The sequence below is a fragment of the Amblyraja radiata genome, chromosome 23, assembly GCF_010909765.2.
Source record: "Amblyraja radiata isolate CabotCenter1 chromosome 23, sAmbRad1.1.pri, whole genome shotgun sequence".
Classification (NCBI taxonomy): Eukaryota; Metazoa; Chordata; class Chondrichthyes; order Rajiformes; family Rajidae; genus Amblyraja; species Amblyraja radiata.
Window position 1 is genome coordinate 24,222,837 of NC_045978.1, and position 22,129 is coordinate 24,244,965.

The window sequence follows — 22,129 nt, forward strand, 5'->3', positions numbered from 1 at the left end:
TGGACGAAAAGAAGTTCAGTTTATATAAATATATATACACACACACACACACACAAAATGCATACATATTTTCTGCACTAATATATATACACACACACACACACACATAACAAAAAGGCAAAACCAATGCTCTCAAATCTATGTATTCGGAGTTTATAGTGTTTAAAAGCCTGATGGGTGTAGGGAAGAAGCTGTTCCTGAACCTGGACGTTACAGTTTTCAGGCTCCTATACCTTCTTCCGGATAGCAGGGTGAAATGAGAGCATGGCCAGGGTGGTGTGGGACTCTGACGATGCTGGCTGCCTTTTTCAGGCAGCGACCCCTGTAGGTCCCTTCAATAGTGGGGATGTCAGTGCCCATGGTGGACAGGGAAACAAATGGGCTCCATACATACATCACCGGTTGGGACGGGCTGTTGGACACCTTTGCTTCAAGTGACCGCTCCCGAACCAAATTGCTTCCGCAGCTGGAGGCTCTCAGATGCCGAGCTCTGATCAGAGAGCGGCTCCTGTGTCGAAGACATCAGAACGTCTGGGATGTGTCGCAGAGTGGCGTCGCCATCAGAACCTGCTCGGCAACTCAGCTGTCGAAAATGTGGCAATCATCAGAGCCTGCGCTAATACCCATCTAATTACCAAAGCCTGCAATTATGCCTTGCACATGTCAGTGTGGAGACATCTTAACACACCTCCAGCAACTCCCTTTCTGTTCCTGAAAGGCAGCGCCAGCTCTTGATATTGTTACTTAAGGTTAGAGATACAGTGCGGAAACAGGCCCTTCGGCCCACTGGGCCGTGCCGACCAATGATCACCCGCACACTAGCACTAACTCTCCTGCAGAACAGGGACAATTTACAGAAGCTGATCAACCTACAAACCTGCACGCCTTTGGAGTGTGGGAGGAAACCGGAGCACCCGGAGTAAACCCACGTGGTCACAGGGAGAACCTGTAGTCAGAATCGAACTTGGGTCTCTTGCGCTGTGAGGCAGCAACTCTACCGCTGCGCCACTGTGCCGCCCTAGGATGGTCCGACTGTAATGTATAAACTTTCCGCTGACTGGTTAGCACACAAGAAAAGATTTTCACTGTACCTCGGTACATGTGACAGTATACTAAGCTAAGCTATTACATTCTCCACAGATGCTGCCTGACCTGCTGAGTTACTCCGTCACTTTGTGCCATTTTTCGTGGAATTCTCTGTTCGCTCAGAGGAGATTATGCCTCTGCATTCACTCCATTGAATCTTTCCACTGTTTTAAACAGCTCAATAATAATAATATAAACTTTATTATGGACTCAAGGTCCAGACAAGGGGCAACATTACATTAAAAATGCATTGCATATCAAATATCATAAATATATATAAAATCATGGTATATCACATAAAAACATCATAATTTATATTTAACAAAACCCCACAATACTTAAGTTAAAAATCCAGATTAAAAGATGATCAATGTCCTACAACGAGACAACGATACCAGTGTCTCCACAACTGAGATTCGTAGCGTGTAGTGCTAACCCTTATGTTTGTCAAGGCCACAATAAGCACATTTTTTAGAGTCATTTATCCTGCAAATGAATTTATACATGCGGTGTCTTAGGATAGCTTCTAAAGTACTGACTCCTGCAGCCACAAACATATTACTGGCACTACACCATCTAGGTTGCCTTAGCAGTGTTCTCATGGCATCGTTATATGCCACCTTTAGTCTCTGCATACTTGTCTTTAAATAGTTCGACCACAGGTGCGCAGTGTAGAGTGGTGTGCAGTATGCTCTAAATAGCGACATCCTCACCACATCTGCACACGCACCAAATTTACGCAAGAGGATATTTGCCTGTACATACAGCATGCGTCGTTGCCTATAAATATCCTCATCATCTGTCATTTGTTCTGTAATAATATGCCCTAGATATTTTATCTTATTACAGACACTAAGATTGTTGTCAGACAATTTAAAAACAGGATATTTTAGTCATTTATCCTCTTTGGTTCTACAGACCATAACAGCGCTCTTACTAGCATTATATTTAATGTCATGTTCCACACCATACACGGAACATATAGTAAGGCCAATCATATGTCCCCTAGCCTTTCAACACAATGGAGGATTTCAGGTGCAAATTAAAGTTATTTACAGTGACACAGAGATACAGTACAACCTTCAGCCTCTTGAATCCAGGCCAACCAGCGATCCCCGTACACGAACACGATCCTACACACTAGTGGCAATTTACAATTTTTCCGAAGGCCAATTAACCTACAAACCTGGTAGACACAAAATGCTGGAGTAACTCAGCGGGTGAGGCAGCATTTCTGGAGAGAAGGAATGACCGATGTTACGGCTCTCGACCCGAAACGTCGCCCTTTCCTCCTCTCCAGAGATGCTGCCTCACCCGCTGAGTTACTCCAGCATTTTGTGTCTACCTTTCGATTTAAACCAGCATCTGCAGTTCTTTCTTACACAAACCTGTACGTCTTTGGAGTGTGGGAGGAAACCGGAGCACCCGAAGAAAACCCACGCGGTCACGGGGAGAACGTACAAACTCTGTACCGACAGTACCCGTAGTCAGGATCGAACCCGGGTCTCTGGAGCTCTGTGCGGCAGCAACTCCACTGTAGTGTCACTGTACCGCTCGTTGTGGCTACTCAAAGATAGTCTTTCCCCCTTTGCTTGTGCATCAGGGCTTGCTCCTACAACTGTTGCCAAAAGGTAATTGATCCAAAAATAATTTTATTTTGGCCTGGGCAAAGTTTGTTTTCCCTGCCAAGATCCTGAGGGAATTTGACTGGACTCCAGAGTGAGAGTTAAGTTTGGGGTGTTGGAATGACTCCGAGTTGAAACACTTCTCACAGCTGTTCAGTGGATGCTTCCTGGGAACGCTGGTGTACAGATGTGCTCTCGCCCTTCCGAAACCATTGAAGCTAGTTCAATCCTTAGAAATGAGCTCTGGGAGTTTACGATATTCGAGCAGGGTCAGCATGACTCTTCATTATCCCGACAACAATCCTTCCCGTCTTCCCGCACCACCAGAAATGTTTGTCCATGCATCATCTTCAGATTTCCCGCCCATTCCCAATAATAATAATGGATGGGATTTATATAGCGCCTTTCTAATACTCAAGGCGCTTTACATCGCATTATTCATTCACTCCTCAGTCACACTCGGTGGTGGTAAGCTACTCTGTAGCCACAGCTGCCCTGGGGCAGACTGACGGAAGCGTGGCTGCCAATCTACGCCTACGGCCCCTCCGACCACCACCAATCACTCACACACATTCACACACAGGCAAAGGTGGGTGAAGTGTCTTGCCCAAGGACACAACGACAGTATGCACTCCAAGCGGGATTCAAACCGGCTATCTTCCGGTTGCCAGCCGAACACTTAGCCCATTGTGCCATCTGTCGTCCGAATTCCCAATCACCTCGCTTTCCTCGCCAATCTCTTCCTAGACCCTAATCTTTGGCCATCCCCTCAAATATTTGTTAGTTGGCCAATACTACCCCTGTGCTACTGTGCCACCCCTGTTACTTTTGTGCAAAAATACCTTAAAAGAGGAGAGCTGATCTGAAGGGGCATAGAGTGGGGAACATGTCTCATGGTAATTAGACAACTTGAACCAGCCGCGTGGACTGATGGTTTCACCAGGGTGGGAGACCAGAACCGTCTCTCTGGTTGTTGATGTGCACGATGCAAAATTGAGGTAACATAGAACTAATGTGAAGCGGTGATCATTGGTCAGCACGGACTCGGTGGGCCGAAGGGCCTGTTTCCACACTGAACGAAACATCTCTGAACGAAACTAAACTAAATTGTCTGGTCCATCCAGATATTGACATCCCCATCATCAAAGGGGTTGACCAGAAGTGCTATCTCAAGAAGGCAGCTATAATCATAAAAGACCCACCCCCTCCTAGACATGCCCCCATCTTGCTGCTGTCATTGGGAAGAAGGTACAGGAGCCTGAGAACCATGATCTCCAGGTTGCAAGAACAGCTTCTTCCCATCAGTTATCGGACTCTGAACCACTGTACAACCCTAATCACAACCTTACAGGGCCTGTCTTGGGGATTATTTGCGCTTCATTTACGCGTCACGACGCACGACGCTGTCGCGTGCAGCACCCCAGGATTTTGGGATTCGCAAAATCTTCACGTGCCACCTATGTGACGCACAAATGGCGCCCAAGTGGGACAGCCCCTTACCTCTACATCAAAACTTTACAAACTTTGCAGCACTGTGGTTCCTCAATGTACTTTGTTTTTGCACTATCATGTTCTACATTAGTTTAGAATAACTGATCATCTATTGCATATTTATTGTTGTTCGAGTTGCTGTGTCTGATGTGCCGGTAAAGCTGCAGTAAGTAGGGATTTCCTAGTGTACGTGATGGCCGCTCGGCGCAGACTGGGTGGGTTGGAGGGCCTGTTTCTGAGCTGTAGCTCAAAAATAAAGTCCCTGTTCATTCCTTAGGTGCATATATGACCAACAAACTCTTAATCTCTTAGACATAAAATGCTGGAGTAATTCAGCGGGACAGGCAGCATCGCTGGAGAGAAGGAATGGGTGACGTTTCAGGTCGAGACCCTTCTTCAGACTGATGTTAGGGGAGTGGGCGGTACAGAGATAAAATGTAGTCAGATACAATAAGACTGGTGGGAGAACTGGGAAGGGAGAGGGGATGGAGAGAGAGGGAAAGCAAGGGTTACTTGAAGTTAGAGAAGTCAATGTTCATACCGCCGGGGTGTAAGCTACCCATGTAAATCCGACTCCCATTGCTATCTAGACTACACTTCTTCCCACCCTGCTTCCTGGAAAGATTATCCCCTACTCCCAATTCCTCTGTCTACGCCGCATCTGCGCCCAGGATGAAGTTTTCCAGACCAGGTCATCAGAGATGTCCTTATTCTTCAGGGACCTCGTCCAATCTCATCTACTGTATCCGCTGTTCCAGGCGTGGACTCCTGTACATCGGCAAGACCAAGCTCAGGCTAGGCAATCGTTTCGCTGAACACCTCCACTCAGTCCGCCTAAACCTACCCGATCACCTGGTTACTCAACACTTTAACTCCCACTCCCATTCCCACACTGACCTTTCTACCCTGGGCCTCCTCCATTGCCAGAGCAAATTGGAGGAACTGCAATTCATATTTCGCTTGGGCAGCTTACAACCCAGCGGTATGAACATTGACTTATCGAACTTCAAGTAGGCCTTGCTGGCCCTCTCTCTCCATCCCCTCCCCCTTCCGAGTTCTACCAGTCTCACTGCCTCCGACTACATTTTATCTCTGCACTGCCCACTCCCAACATCAGTCTGACGAAGGGTCTCGACCCAAAACGTCACCTATTCCTTCTCTCCTGAGATGCTGCCTGTCCGCTGAGTTACTCCAGCATTTTGTGTCTATCTTCGTTGTAAACCAGCATCTGCCGTTCCCTTAATCATTCTTTCTTCCAAAGTGATAACGTCATATTTTCCCATATCACATTCCATCTTATTGCCCAACACCTCACCTAATTAAATCCCTTTGACATATATTTTTTGCCCTCTTTACAAATCATTGACTCACCTATCTTTGCATCATCAATAAATTTGGCTACAATCCTTCGTCCAAGTCATCATCATAGATTATAAACAGTTGAGGCTGCATCTCTCATTCCTATGGCTCCCACTAGTTACTGATTGCCAGACTTAAAAGCTGGCACAGTTGTGTAGCTAGTCGAGCCCCTGCCTCACAGCTCTTAGGGCAGCACAGTGGCGCAGCGGTAGAGTTGCTGCCTCACCGATGGTTAAAGCTGTAAAGTTGCCCTCGTGTGTAAGACAGCGTTAGTGTGTGGGGATCGCTAGTCAGTGTGGGCCCGGTGGGCCGAAGGGCATGTTTCCACGCTGTATCTCGAAACCAAACGAATAAACTAAACACGTGGGTTTGTGGATTAATTAGCACTCTGTAAATTGTCCCTATTATATAGAATAAAACTAGTGTACTAGTAATGTACGAGTAACCGTTGGTCGGTGTGGACTCGGCGGGCCGAAAGACCTATTTCCACATTGTATCCTTAAACAAAAACTCCCTAGGATTAGATTCTGACCTCTGGTGCTGTCTGCGTGGAGTTTGCAAGTTCTCCTTTCGACTGTCTGATTTTCTCCCACATCCCAAAAATGTACGCATTGGCTTGTTGATGGTAAATTGCCTTGAGTGCAGAGGTGAATGGTAGAATCCGGAGGGCGGTGGTCTTGATGGACATGTGGGATAAATAAAATGGATCAGTGTAAAATGGGAGATCACGGGTCAGCATGGACTCAGTAGGAAGGAGGGTGCGTTCCTGTGCTGAATATCTTCAAGACTCCACGTCTTAGAAAATGATGCATTTAATATATTTGTGGCTGCAGGAGTCAGTACTTTAGAAGGTATCCAAAGAAATCATATGTACAAATTCATTTGCAGGATAAATGACTCTAAAAATGTAATTATTGTGTCCTTGTCAAACATAAGGTTTAGCACTACACGCTACGAATCCCAGTTGTGGAGACACTGGTATCGTTGTCACGTTGTAGGATGTTGATCATTCTTTTCTATTTTAGATTTTAATTAATGTATTGTGTTTTACAGTATGATTTATAAATGATATATTAAGATTTTATATGTATTTTATGATGTTTTTATGTGCAATGTATTGTTATGTAATGTTGTCCCTTGTCTGGACCTTGAGTCCGAAAAAAAGTTTATTATTATTATTATCCTAACACTTTGTTTACTGTTAGTGAGCGAATCCAAGAGACATTTGGACAGGTACATCTAAGAAAGGTTTAGAAGGATGTGGGCCAAACACAGGCAGATGGGTCTAGTGTAGATGGTGCATGTTGGTCGGCATGGACAAGTTGGGCTGAAGGGCTTAGTGCCATGCATTTTGATTCTATGATTAGTATAAAATGGGAGATCAAGGGGCAGAAGTGGCGCAGCGGTAGAACTGCTGCCTTACAATGCCACAGAACCGGGTTTCAGTCTAACTAGGGGTTCAAGAAGGAACTGCAGATGTTGGAAAATCGAAGGTAGACAAAAGTGCTGGAGAAACTCAGCAGGTGCAGCAGCAGCAGCATCTATGGAGCGAAGGAAATAGGCAACGTTTCGGGCCGAAACCCTTCTTCAGACTGATGACTAGGGGTGCTGGCTCTGCTGAGTTTGCACGTTCGCCCTGTGACCACATGGGTTTCCTTCAGGTGCTTTGGTTGAATCCAACATCCCAAAGATGTACAAGTTTGTAGGTTAATTGGTTTCAAGAGAAATTGTAAACAGTCCCCAGGGTGTAGGATCGTGGTCGCAGACAGGGTGATTGTTGGTCGGCGCGGACTTGGAGTGCCAAAGGGCCCCGTTTCCTGATGCTTCTTCACATACCCTTTCACTGGTAACCGTATCAAGAACAGAGGGAAGAGGGGCAGCAACAGAATATTTAATGTTCCCTCCACACCCACCCTGAACCTTATCCACCATTTATGAGATTACAGCTGCTCTTTTGGCTCATTGCCATTTTCTTATCTGATCCCAATGTGGCAATATTAGTCTCTTGACCTCAATATAATGACTCAGAATCCACAGGTCTCGTGGGTAGGGAGTTCCGAAGATTTACAACAAATGAAACCTTGCACTCGGTCCACCAAGGATTACTGCATCTCCCAGGTGCCAACCATTTTAACTACTCTTCCCATTCAAACAATTACCTTTCTGTCCTGGGCCTCCTCCATTGCCAGAGTGAAGCCACACGCATACTGGAGGAACAGCAGCTCACATTCCACTTTGGTAGCTTACAACCTAACGGTATGAACATTGATTGTAGGAAGGAACTGCAGATGCCGGTTTACACCAAAGATAGACACTTAACGTTGGAGTAACTCAGGGGGCATCTCTGGAAAAAAGGAATAGGTGGCGTTTCAGGTCGAGACACTTCTTCAGACTGAAGGGTCTCGACTCGAAACGTCACCTATTCCTTTTCTCCAGAGATACAGTATGAACATTGAGTTCTCCAATTTTAGGTAACCTCTAATTAAACCCCTTCTCCCCTTCCTTACTCCCCCACATCCCATTACTACCCCCCCCCCCCCCCTTCTCCTGCCTTCTCCCCATAACCCTTGACACCGTAATAATCAAGAATCTATCTATCTCTGCCTTAAAAATATCCATTAACGGCCTCCAGTCTTTTGTGGCAAAAAAAACAAAAAAAAAAAACAGATTCATCACCCTCTGATGAACAAAATTCCTCCTCATCTCCTTCATAAAAGAACATTGTTTAATTCTGAGGTTATGTCCTCCAGTCCTGGACTCTCCCACTAGGGGAAAAATCCTCTCTACATCCACTCTATCCAAGCCTTTCACCATTCGGTAAGTTTCAATGAGGTTTTTACTCCCTCTCATCCTTCCAATCTCCAACGAGTACAGGCCCAGTACCATCAAACACTCATCATATGTCAACCCACTCATCCCTGTAAACCTCCTCTGGACTGTCTCCAGAGCCAGCACATCCTTCCTCAATTATGGTACCCAAGGGTCTCTGGCTCTGTTAAGCAGTAACTCTACCCCTGTGTCACTGTGCTGCCTTAGTGTGCAAGGAGTGGATGAGAAAGTGGGATAAGATAGAACTGGTTGGCGTGGACTTGGTGGGCCAATGTGCCTGTTCCATGCTGTATCTCTAATCTAAAGTCTATTCTAAACTAGATCACAACCACCAACACCTCCTTACTCTGTGTTGGTGTAATTCCCGCCAACCCTCCTTGCGCTCCTTTCCCCCCCATACAAAAAACAATTGATGAACATTAACGCTAAGGTCAAAGATTCATAATGTTTCCCTCAGTTAAAATACTATTCATTAGATACAGCTCCTTTCATTAACAAGCTGAGGAAAAATAAGTCTCTTTCCCTGCCTCTGCAACCGCGTCAGAACTTCCCATGCAAAACAGTTTCTTGCCGACCCTAGCTTTGACCTTTATGAGGGTAGAAGTTAGCAATTGTTCAGTCTTAATCAATCTTGGAAGTTACTTTTGAAGGAAATGTTCTTGATTTGCGTAAAAGACTATTGCTGTGAATCCGAGCAACAAAAACTTCAGTGGGAAATCCAGACTAATGATATTATTTCTTTGTAGCTCAATGGCTCCCTCTCATGGATAATTTATTCAGCACAGCATTTCACTTAAAAAAAAAAGACAACACAAAGTTCTGGAGTATCTCACGTATAGGAAGGAACAGCATGCAGATGGTGGTTTATACCCAAGATAGACACAAAGTGCTGGAGTAACTTAGCGGGTCAGGCTACATCTCTGGTGAAAAAAGATGGATGATGTTTTGAGTCAGAAGCCTTCTTCATATTCAAGATAGACATAAAATGCTGGAGTAAGTCAGTGGGACAGGCAGCATCTCTGATGGACAGGTGACATTTCAGATCAGGATGCCTCTTCATATTTTAAGAAATCATTTTTCCAAAGCTTCTCTTTTGCCCTGGATCAGTGAGGTGGAATAATTACCCTTGCAAATGACATAAAATCTGGGGAACATGGAACAGTGCAGAAGATAGACACAAAATGCTGGATTAACTCAGTGGGTCAGGTACCATCTCTGGAGAAAAAGGATGGGTGACATTTCAGGTCAGGACCCTTCCTCAGTCTGAAGAAAGGTCCCTACCCAAAACATCACTCATCCTTTTTCTCCAGCGATGTTGCCTGACCTGCTGAATTATTCCAGCACTTTGTGTCTATCAATGGTGTAAGGCAGAACCTGCAGCTTCTTATTTCCTCATTCTATAGAACGGCACACAATGTTGGCGCCGAACATGAAGCCAAGTTAATCTGACCTCATCTGCCTGCACATGATCCATATTAACTATTCCCTGCACTTTCATGTGCAGAGCAAAAAGCCTCTTAAACATCACTATTGGATCTGCCTCCACCTCCACCACCTGGCAGCACATTCCAGACCCCACTACTCAATGTAAAAAAACATTACACCAGGACAATCAAGGACATATTACACCCCAGTCACTCCTCTCCTCTGGCAAGAGGTACAGAAGTGTGAAACCGCACACCTCCAGTTTCAGGAACTGAACTATCCACCTGACGAGCAGTCCTGTGTAGTCCAATCTACCTCGTTGGAGACTATCGTTGATCAGACTTTACCTTGCACTAAACATCATTCCCTTTATCATGTATTTATATCCTGTGGATGGCTTAATTATAATCATGCATTGCCTTTCTGCTGACTGGTTAGCACACAGCAAAAAGCTCTTCACTGTACCTTGGTACGCGTGACGATAAACTAGACTCAAGTGGCAAACTCCAGTTTCCAAGTCAGATGGTCTATGGCAGACAATAACTACCGATTGTGACAACACCCACATTCAGCAAGTTTTGCGATTGTACGGAAGGTTCTCAACGTTCAGTGAAAATGATGAAAAAGTTTGCAAAACATTCTCAAAAGCAGTCACTAACCTCATGTGTGCCCTCTGGTGGCACAGCTGTTAAAAGCACCAACTTCTATTGCTGCCTCTTGGTATTGGACGACAAATATTGAAATACAGTGAAAAGCTTTGCATGCTAGCCAGTCAAATCACACTACACAGTGCCCTCCATAATGTTTGGGACAAAGACCCATCATTTATTTATTTGCCTCTGTGCTCCACAATTTGAGATTTGTAATAGAAAAAAATAAATAAAAAATCACATGTGGTTAAAGTGCACATAGTCAGATTTTATTAAAGGCCATTTTTATATATTTTGGTTTCTCCATGTAGAGATTACAGCTGTGTTTATACATAGTCCTCCCATTTCCGGGCGCCATAATGTTTGGGACTTGTGGTGTTTGTAATTGCTCAGCTTTGTTTAAATGCCTCCTTCATGCAGGTATAAGAGAGCTCTCAGCATCTAGTCTTTCCATCACATTTAGAAACTTTTATTGCTGTTTATCAACATGAGGACCAAACTCATGCCAAGTCAAGTCAAAGAAACCATTATGAGACTGAGAAACAAGAATAAAACAAACCTTAGGCTTACCAAAATCAACTGTTTGAAACATGATTAAGAAGAGAGCACTGGTGAGCTTACTAATCGCAAAGGGACTGGCAGGCCAAGTAAGACCGCCACAACTGATGACAGAAGAATTCTCTCTTTAATTTAAAAAAAACCTCAAACATCTGTCCGACAGATCAGAAACACTCTTCAGGAGTGGATTTGTCAATGACCACTGTCCGCAGAAGACTTCATGAACAGAAATAGAGGCAACACTGCAAGATGCAAACCACTGGTTAGCCGCAAAAATAGGATGGCTGGGTTACAGTTTACCAAGAAGTACTTAAAAGAGCAACCACAGTTCTGGGAAAAGGTCTTGTGGACAGATGAGGCAAAGATTAACTTATATCAGAATGATGGCAAGAGCAATGTACGGAAGAGTGAAGGAACTGCCCAAGATAAAGCATACCACCTCTTCTGTGAAACATGGTGGTGGGGGTGTTATGGCCTGAGGATGTATGGCTGCTGAAAGTACTGGATCACTTATCTTCATTGATGATACAACTGCTGATGGTAGTAGCATTTTGAATTTTAAAGTGTATAGACACATCCTATCTGCTCAAGTTCAAACATGCCTCAAAACTCATTGGCCGCCGATTCATTCTACAGCAAGACAATGATACCAAACAAACTGCTAAACGAACAAAGGAGTTTTTCAAAGCTAAATAATGGTCAATTCTTGAGTGGCCAAGTCAATCACCTGATCTGAACCCAATTGAGCATGCCTTTTATATACTGAAGAGAAAACTGAAGGGGACTAGCCCCCAAAACAAGCATAAGCTAAAGATGGCTGCAAAACAGGCCTGGCAGAGCATCACCAGAGAAGACACCCAGCAACTGGTGATGTCCATGAATCACAAACATTATGGTGCCCCAAGATGAGGGGGGGGGGGGGGCTGGGACTATGTATAAACACTGTTATAATTTCTACACCGTGAAAACAAAATGTTGGTTAGTGGAACTTGATAGGACCCTTTCCTTACATAGCAGATTATTGGCCGGGTTTGTAATGGAGGTTCCCTGGATAGCAAAGAGAAAAAATAGTAACAGACATTTTTTAGGAACTATCAAGTTAAGGCAACTCGCAAGAAAAAAGGAAGCAAACCAGTTTGAAGCCGACAGCATATCTTCTGAAGCCGACAGCATATCTTCTGAAGCCGACAGCATATCAACCTGAAATGTCATCTATCCATTTCCCTCTGCAGATGCTGTCTATGACTTGCTGTGTTCTGCAAGCGCTTTGTTTTTCAATCAAGATTCCAGTATCTGCACTCATATCTCCAGGCTTGGTTATAGATGTGGTGAAAGTTTTGAAAGAGAACTTCCAAGAGTGGGATATAGATAATATTCAGCAAAAAAGAAAAACTGGGATAGAAAGAATTATGGAAAAATTGAGGATCAGGCATTGAAACCATGGAGTTGAAGTCATACCATAGAATCAGGCCCTTCGGCCCATCACATTCACTTTGAACCTTGCACCCATCTACCCACCGTTCGTCCATAGATGTCCTGACGATTCCTGCGATAACAAGTGTCAGTCATGACCCAAGGATGCCGTTTTGCCTCTGAACGTTATAGCCTGTTTCACCAGAGACTTTAGACATACAGCGTGTAAACAGGTCCTTCTGCCTAACAAATCCGCGCTGACCAGCGACCTTCCCTGCACTAACATTATCCTCCACACTCGGGACAGTTTTACAATTTTACCTAAGTCAATTAAGCTACAAACCTGTACGTCTTTGGAGTGTGGGAGAAAACCGGAGCACCCGGAGACCCACGCAGTCCCAGGGAAAACTTGCAAACTACATACAGACCACCCGTAGACTGGAATGAACCCGGATCTCTGGCATAGTAAGGCAGCAACTCTACCAAGGCGCCACCTGCCACCCTTCGAGATCCAAGTACAGAATCAAACTAGCACATCTGTGAAGCACAGAGCTTAGAACCCCAGCTGAGTTTTTTTCAAATGAGGCATTAAATCAAGGCCTCATCCAACTTCAAGTAGGACAATTTCCTGTGACACTATTTCATAAAGCTGGGAAGTTGTGCATTCTGGCCACTATGTACTTGAAGAACAAAGCAGAGTGCTGGAGGGACTCAGCATGTCAGGCAGCATTGGTAGGGAGGAAATTTACAAGACTTGCATTTTTACAGCAGCTTTAAACAAGCTTGGAATGTCCCAAAGCTCTTTAGTCAGTGGCATAGGGTATCTGGTGGCCAATATATGCATAGCAAGTCTGATCTGGTGCTTTACTGTAGCATGGTTTAGTTGTGTAATTTCTACATTACCAAGGTACATTGGCTGTAATGTGTAGAAAATAATTGCAGATGCTGGTTTATACTGAAGATAGATACAACGTGATGGAGTAACTCAGCAGTATGGCAGCATGACTGGAGAAAAGGGACCTTTTGGGTCGGGAGCCTTCTTCAGACAATTTTTCTCCAGATATGAGGCCTGACCCGCCAAGTTACTCCAGCACTTTGTGTCTATCTACATTGGCTATAATGTGTGCAAGGTTGTAAGCAGCTTTGTATTATTTCCAAGTTGATTTCCAGCAAGCCCAAGGCTAAAAAAAAGTCAGAATACTAGTAATCTAGGTCTCGCTCCCAAGACATTGATATCAAACAAAACCTCACAGGACTCGGTATGTACAGCAAGTACAAAAATATAGCATGAGCCTCAAACATTTCACTGTGGTTTTAGTCCATGCTGTGGCCAACCTAGGCCCAAGAATGGATAAAGCCTGCAGTGAGTTTCTCTCCCCCCCCCCCCCCCCATGAACTCCAAGCATATCAAGGAATAAATTTTGAGACATTGGCAATGCTCAATGATTATTGAGAGTGGTGCACACCAGTTTATTACAAATCAACCACAGCTCCTTTCTACAAGAACCATTTTGTTTTTCTACAATGAAAAAAAAAAGCAAGTTTGAGGGGTGGGAAATGACAGAACAAGACAAAATGTAAGAATTAGAATGGAGCAAACACAGTAAAAAAAAAAAATATATTAAATCCCATCCCACCTGAAATAAAGGCATTTCAATACGTTTTAACCGCACCGAACCTCCAAATCATAGTGTACAGCTGAATCTGAAACACACTGCAAAGACTAATCCCAATTGAGAACAAGAATGGGAAGGCGGTTTACATCCCCCCCTGTAGAATAAAAAGCATGTATAGGCATCACACAACAGTTTCAGGTGCAACACATGTAGTCATTTATTCAAACACATTTTTAAAAGTTTCAGATGTCAATAAAATAACACCACCCTGCTACAACACAAAAGAAAATCCTCCTTTACCTGCCTGCACCATTTCTACATTACCAGAGGACTACAGCTAAGTTTTAATGCTTCAAATACTGTGCTCAGATGTTTTGGGGGCGAAGCACTGAAGAAACTAGACCGAGCACCCAAGGTCAGACTCGGGCACCTTCTGATCAGAAGCAGCAAGTTGAAGTTGGCATGATTTGCTCTAGATTCACACAAACAAACTTTATACTAGCGCCATATCATCTTCCATTAGTTATACTGAGGGCAGAGTCAAACAAAAGGATAAATCGGTACCACATTCAGCAGTGAGTGGTACCACAATGTTGATAATGCCACTGATTGACACAAAGTGCTGGAGTACTCAGCGGGTCAGGCAGCATCTCTGGGCAACACTTTAGGTCAGGACCTTTCTTCAGATAATGCCACTGTTGCTGTAACATAGCTGTATGCAGTGAGCATTCCGGGACATGGATATGGTGAAGAGGCTGAATCACTAAAGGATACTTAAAAAACTATAAGATTTGAAAACATCATTCTAAAATATCTTGTACTTAAAAAAACACCTTTAACCCAAAGAGAAGTTGTGCTTAATTTTAGTTTTAAACAGATTCCCGTCACCTTTCTGGAATGGAATTCCTTTTATCATTCTGGCAGGAAGTGCTCAGAGCCATGATTTATTCACCTCTCTTGAAGAAGTGTGTTGTGATAGAGGGTTAACAGACATATGAAGTCTCAACATTCACTAATTGGTTTTGGAGATTACGTTTTAAGAGGCAAACCTATTCTACTCCACCTTCATCCACCTGGAGAATAGGTGGTGAATCTGTGGAATTCATTGCCACAGATGGCAGTGGAGGCCAAGTCATTGGTTATTTTTAAAGCGGAGTTTGATAGGTTTTGGATTATGAAGGGCATCTAATTTTAATAGGAGAAGGCAGGAGAATTGGGACGAGGACAAAAAAACCTGGTCAGCCCGGTGGAGCAGACACAATGGGCCCAAGTCCTATTTATTCAAATTTTGTCGAAATATACTTCCAAATGCCTTGTACAACCAAACCACAGCATGCCAATTTGGGTGAAAATATAATTGTTAAGAAGTTCAATTATTCAAACTAACACTCTGCAAACTTGTCCGTTTCTATTCTTGCATTGTAATCACACACTTTTCAGTACTTAAATCTCTAGTTAAGATGCAATGTTCCTTACTAACAAAAGCAAAACCAAATGTTAAACACATAACATAACACTGGGGTGAGCCGATTTCAAATCTGTGAGGAAAGAAACTGCAAGACAATGCAGAAGCAAAAGGACTTACACATCACATGAGAGCCAAAGTGCTGGTTCACAGCACTTATTATGTGCTGAGCTCAAGTTAGGTGTCAACAAATTTACCATCCCTCAGGCTGGTTAAGTGCTTAAAAATATATGCACCAAGACTCAGAATGGTGGGACACAATAGTTTGTCTAAACTGGATTAATCTAGACTGCGACATCTGAAACCTGCCAAACTATCCAGACGGTAATCTCTGTCATTTACTTCATTCTGTTTCGTCATTCCAAGATGGAGTTAACGGATCCAAATTCACTTTCACTTTCACTCCCCAAAAAGGGATTGTAATACGAACCAGGGAAGGTGGAAGATTGTCAGGACCTCCCACCACCCATGCCCTCAGTTTTCTTCTGCTAGCTCACCTCAGGCAAGGCATGGAAGGGTATACAATCAGTCACTGGGGAGAGCGTGGAAGAGAAAGACATGAAGGAATAAAAATAGGGCATTGCAACAGCTCTATCACACACTGGTCCCTCCGTGACGTGGCAAAAGGTGCGAAAAAGACACAATGCCCGCTCTCTACAATGGTGGTGCCATGTGTTGCAATATAACAGTAAAAGCAGCTAATGTTAATGCAATGAAAATCAAAAACTACAGAAGGATTTAAGTGGATGTAAATATGTGCATCCAATATAAAGTAGCTCGCATTATTTTGGTTTAACAAACAAATGCAAGAAAAGAAAAGAATCCATTAAATTAAGCAATTCCAGCAGTTAGAACACATACAAAATTTCAGTAAATCACAGCAGTTAATTTTTAATTATTTACTACTTAAATTTCAGCGTTTCATGTGTGGCATACATACAAGGTTGCAAGCTGTATCTATTGTCAATAGTCAGTGTTTAAAAAAAGCCTGTCCAATAAATCCTAACCCCTGCCCCCTTAAAAAGACACTGGAGTCTTTAAGTGAAAGCCGCATGTAAAAAACAACAGGTATTTATTTCTTTAAATAAATACAAATTTTATAACATGAACTTGGTGAATACTGGTCCAAAAATTCAGTTTCTGCATTTGTTTGTGAAACAAATCAAAAATATTGCCACCTTTGAATTCAAGTGTCATGATCACTTCAATAGACAAAATGCTGGAGTAACTCAGCGGGACGGGCAGCATCTCTGGAGAGAAGGAATGGGTGACGTTTCGGGCCGAGACCCTTCTTCAGACTGATCAATCCATTCAAAAATAAATTAAAAGATTACAGATAGGCACTGATGCAACCTCTTGGGTTTCTTTTTAAAAACAATTAATTGGCACATTCATAGAAAACACCAAGCGGAACTGAGTAACTAGCATCATGCTATGATGTAATGAAATACTTTTTTCCCCATTAATAGCCAGGGATGTGTGACACAAATAACCACATCATTACAATTAGGCATTTGTACAAAATGAACACAGAACAGGCATCTGGGAATGTTTAAAACTTTTTTTTTTTTTTTTTAAATTGATTGCTCTGTGGCACATCCCATTACTGTTCCTTCTTGGTTTCCTTCAAGTCGTCCTTGGTTTCATCCAAAGTCTCTGTGTCAGGAAGGTCGGGCTTTTCTTCGTACCTGCGTTAGAAGTGATATTAAAAGTTGAAGCTTTCTGAAGAAACAGTAATCAAATCAGTGCGGAGACAGAAAACTGACTGCTCCTTGCCCAGAACTATCACTTTTAAGAGTTGGAAATACAGTGATGTAGTACGATCCCCGATTCAGATAGCTGCCTCCTCAGAGCAGCAGTGTCGTAGCCATACAGCACGGAAACAGATCCTTCGGCCCAACTAGACCAAGACGCCCCGTCTAAATTAGTCCCCTTTGCTGGCGTCTGGCCAATATCCCTCTAAACCATTCCTATACATGCACCTTTCCAAGCGTCTTAAACATTGTTATAGCATCTGCCTTCATTAGCAACCTACCCGTCTCTACATTACAACAGCCAATATTGCAAACAAGTATTGAAACTGCAGCATATCAATGATGATCACTGCCTGCATTTGGAAAGAAATGTTGAAAAAATACCTCATCCAATGGTTAGAGTACACACAGATAATCTCACCTGCGAGCCCATGCCGACCAGCGATCGCCCTGTACACTAGCACTATCCTACACATTAGGGGCAATTTACAATTTACAGAAGCCAGACAATTAACTACCGTGGAGTGGGGGAGGATACCCATGCGATCAAAGGGAGAACATATCAACTCCGTACAGACTGCTTCAGTGATCAGGATCAAACCTGGCTCCTGGGAGCTGCAAGGCAGGAATTCTACCGCTGTGCTACTGCGCCACCCCATGTGGAGAAGGAAGAGGACAAAGTCCACTACGATAAACTTGGATACAAGGACATTTTTCAATCCAAACACCTGCCCAACACTCACTATAAAGGCTTAATCTAAGCCTTTAATTTCAATGGTAACAGTATCACAAGCGCAGGGAAGGAATGGCCAAGAGACAGATTTGCTGAGCACCAATGAGTAGCGACAGCAGTAAACTCTTGACTGCTCGATCAACAAAATATAAAAGTCAATCAATAAGACAGTACTGGGTCACATTTAAAATAATAGCTCAAGCAGCAAAAAAACCCCCAATGAAAAAGATAAATGGGATGTGGAGTAATTCTTCTGTATCCTGTCCCTGAAACATCCCAACTTTAAATTCCTGATCCTCCCTTTCAAAACCTTTACCATATCCACAGGGCTACTAATCCTCAATTCTATATCTGGTCTCCTGCTCATCAGAACCATTTTCAATCAATCCATAAGAATTAACCCTCTTCAGTCTTTCAAACCATTGAATGAGATCTGAGATCAAACTCCTTTTGTCTCACGTCCCTTAACATCGTTGGAAATCTCAGACTTTAAATTGACACGGGGTCCCAACTTGAAATGATAACTGGAGAGTTCCAGACTTTATCACTCTGGGATACAGAATCGTGGGGTATCCTCACTCCTGAAAGGCAAGGCTTTAATTTTTATGCCATTCACAGACCTCCAGAAAGAGTCTGCTAGTTACCATTCAGATTTGTGCATGAATACACATTTGAATGAGGTAAAGCTGCTATCAGAACCAGACGCAATAAGTGTATGAACTCAGAAAGGGAACATTAAAATCCGAAAGTGGGATAAGCAATTGCGCAATCATTAGGAGGTCAAGTATAACCTTGATTTGGTTCATTATTGTCAGGTGTACTGGGGTACAGTGAAAAGCTAATGACTGGGGTACAGTGAAAAACTAATTAGCTAAAGCCAATTCATTCAAGTGCGGCACAGTGGCGCAGCGATAGTTGCTGCCGAACAGCATCAGAGACGAGAGTTCGATCCTGACTACGGGTGCTGCCTGTACGGATTTTGTACGTTCTCCCGTGACTATGTGTGTCTTCTCTGGGTGCTCCGGTTTCCTCCCATTCTCTAAGGCATGCAGGTTTGTAGGTTAATTGGCTCCAGTAAAATTGTTCATTGTTCCTAGTGTAGGATAGTGTTAACGTGTACGGGGTGATCGCTAGTCGGCATGGACTCAGTGGGCCAAAGGGCCCGTTTCCGCGCTGTATCTCTGAAGTCTAAAGGGTCAAATCCTCTACTTCCTACAAGGCACAGCTGAACCTATGAACTGCTCTTGCTGCTTGCAAGAGTTAATTCTCTATTGATTAGTATTGAACCCCAAATATTCCTACCAATAGTCGATTAAAATTAGAACTACGTTTAGCTGCATTAATGCATCAAATTCAATTTTTATCCCTTCCTTCCTGATGAGATGACATTGTTATTATGTTTGCTTACACATCAGATAGCATGAACTTCACTCAAATAGTAATTTATCCACAGATTGAACAGTGAAAACGTGCAAGCTATTCTGAATGACGAGACTGTCAAAGCCAAACAAATTCTACATTCCTTCGACATTCACATCATACATGCATTTTCAATAAAGGGTCATTTCATAAACTATTAAAGCTGCTGTGGCTCTGGATGCGATCAGCTAACTTAACTCCAAAGAACAAAATAGAGAATTTGTTAAAACATTTGGGGAAGTCAGTCCAACTGTATCATAGTATACATTCCACTTGATCCAATAAACTGTTAGCTAGTCAATATCAATTTAACTGTCAATTCTTCAAAACAATACTGAAGTCTCTACATCATTTCACCAATTAACTCCAAATAAACTCCCAACTATCTTTTTTAACATTTCATGAGATTTGGTGGCCATTATCATTACAGGTTAAGGAACCTGCCAATTATTTACATCAATTTTAGAAAATTATGTTCCTGTAGCCCTAGAGCCCTCTGCTCTACAACACTCCCCAGGGCCCTGCTATACCCTGTGAAGATCCTGCCGTGGTTTGATTTTCTAAAATGCAAGACCTTCCACTTATCCGCATTAAGCATTGCTCAGCCCGCTTGCTCAGCTGATGAAGATCCAGATGTAATATCCACAACATGGTATGATAACTCTCTGATCAAAGATCAAAGTCTGAAGAGATATCATGGTACTTTCTCATCTAAATTTAAAGCAATCAAATCACAGTCCACAGAAAACATATGGCTCTGATAAGAATGCAGGGAGTTGTAGATACTATGGTCTACCAGTCCATTCTCATGATGGATGCCAGTCAGATGCTGGTTGTGCCTTTAAATGGAGGGCCAGCTTGGACAGGCTAATGAAAGCAAAACACTAGCTTCAGACTATTAACCCAGCCAAAAGGCACTATACAATTAAAAAAAGAAATGATTCCAAGAGAAAGTTAACAACATTTACTTGGAAGAAGGGTTGGTGCCAGGAAAGAGGTAGGAAGAATGCAACCTGGTTGGGATGCAAATCATTAGTGAAAGGATCGGAAGTTCCACACTTGATATTTCCTTGGTCTCTCCTGATGGAATTCCAAATCATTGCTCCAATTTTCCTTTCTCAATTTTGAAAGGAGCATAAATTTGGCACAACTCCAGGTCACTGGGTCCCATTGACTACATCACAGCTCAGCTGAAAGAACCATTCATCTGGTTCCATTCTCCTGCAGAACCTTCAAATTCCTTTTCAAATTGGCCTCCAGATCATAATTGCTGCGAAATATGCTTTGTGCGTTAGCTTTTTTTGCTACATTGTCATACATTCTTCTGCCTTCCTCCAGTGTGCTACCAGTTACAGATACTTTCATCAAATAGTCGGATTTGGATGTTGCAAATGGTCATTCAACCCCAAACTATGATCATTAGTTTTTAGAGGAATCTGATTAATCCCCTTTACCTGCTCTTTCCCAGCGTCTTGGAAATTATTTTCTCAAGTGCTTATCAAATTCCTTTTTTAAAGCCATAATAATTTTGGCTCCCATAAGTGTTCCAACTCAATTTCACTCCACAAAAGATACTCCCTTGAATCTGCTGGTTAAAATCTTTAATCTGCATCTTCTCATTCCTCGTGTATAGAAAGGAATTGCTGATATATACCGAAGATAGACAAAGTGTTGGAGTTGGGTCAGGCAGCGTTTCTGGAGAAAAAGGATGATGACGTTTCCGGTTGGTGCCCTTGTGAACATCTTGAGCCTGAAGAAGGATCCCGACCCCATCCTTTTCCTCCGGAGAAGCTGCCGGACCCGCTGAATACTCCAGAACCATGTCTATCTTCTGATTCTAGTCATCTACCTTCATCAAATCTACCGTCTACCTACATCGGGAGCAATTTACCATAACAAACTACCCTAGCAGCATCACCTTACAAATTGGGAGGAAACCAGAGCATCTCAGGGAACGTACCGGGAAAACATGCAGCGAGCACACTGGAGATGAGCATTGAATCCTGCCTACTGGAATTATGAGATAGCACTAACTACTGGGGGACAGCACTAGCCTAATAGGCACAGTTTTCTACTATTAACCAATCACAACGCCCTATAATCAAATTTCTATTCTTAGAGATGGGTGGAGTTTGGCTTTCCTGCATAGAGTCTCAACAATGTCCTATAAAACACAAGCAATAATCTCCACAGTTGTGAGTTAAATTCCCCAAGTGTTAGCTTTCAAAATTACTTACTCTGTCTGCAGCAATCAGCCTTTAGTCAATCATGCACAAGGACACCTGGATCCACATGCGCCTTGGAGCTCTGCAATATCTCACCAGATCAAGTGCTGCTTCAATTGTATTCCTCTGAACATGGATAATTTCACTTTGATCCCATCATACGCCATTTCTCAGGTCTTTATCTATTCGATGCCCATTTATAATCTTTGTAGTTTCTCAATTTCACCCCCATCCCAGTGTTTTTCATAATTTGTCGCTTATAGTAATTTATAGTATCCTCAGCAAATTCAGCCTACATCTTCAATAACCTCATCCAAGTCATTTTATTAATTGTAGGAGGTCGCAGTCCAGCACCAATCTTTGTGGCATACCATCCTACTATTCAGAATAAGAGATCTACATATATCCTTACCTTTTAGTCAGCCAATCTTCCACCCATATATATTTTGTTTTCCACAAACATTTAGTCACGACAATAACC

The 22,129-nt window shown here is 43.0% G+C and overlaps 1 protein-coding gene and 1 long non-coding RNA gene across 4 annotated transcripts in view; both read right to left on the reverse strand.

Annotated features, from left to right (window-relative positions):
• Window positions 1-310: 310 nt before the first annotated feature.
• Window positions 311-10,427, reverse strand: LOC116986366. Of its 2 annotated transcripts, none has more exons than XR_004415459.1 (2): window positions 10,281-10,427; window positions 311-583 (listed from the first exon to the last, which is right to left on the reverse strand). It is a non-coding gene; the product is annotated as an uncharacterized LOC116986366 (long non-coding RNA). The 2 variants fall into 2 exon arrangements; XR_004415460.1 differs by lacking the exon at window positions 10,281-10,427 and adding an exon at window positions 2,568-2,591.
• Window positions 10,428-13,879: 3,452 nt separating this feature from the next.
• Window positions 13,880-22,129, reverse strand: part of hm13 (histocompatibility minor 13) — a 39,518-nt gene continuing 31,268 nt past the window's right edge. The window contains exon 12 of one of the 2 annotated variants that reach the window (XM_033041820.1): window positions 13,880-17,205. In XM_033041820.1, coding sequence (XP_032897711.1) covers window positions 17,121-17,205 — 85 coding nt within the window. In that variant the 3' untranslated portion in view covers window positions 13,880-17,120. The remainder of the gene's footprint in view (window positions 17,206-22,129) is intronic. The other variant, XM_033041819.1, reaches the window with a different exon arrangement.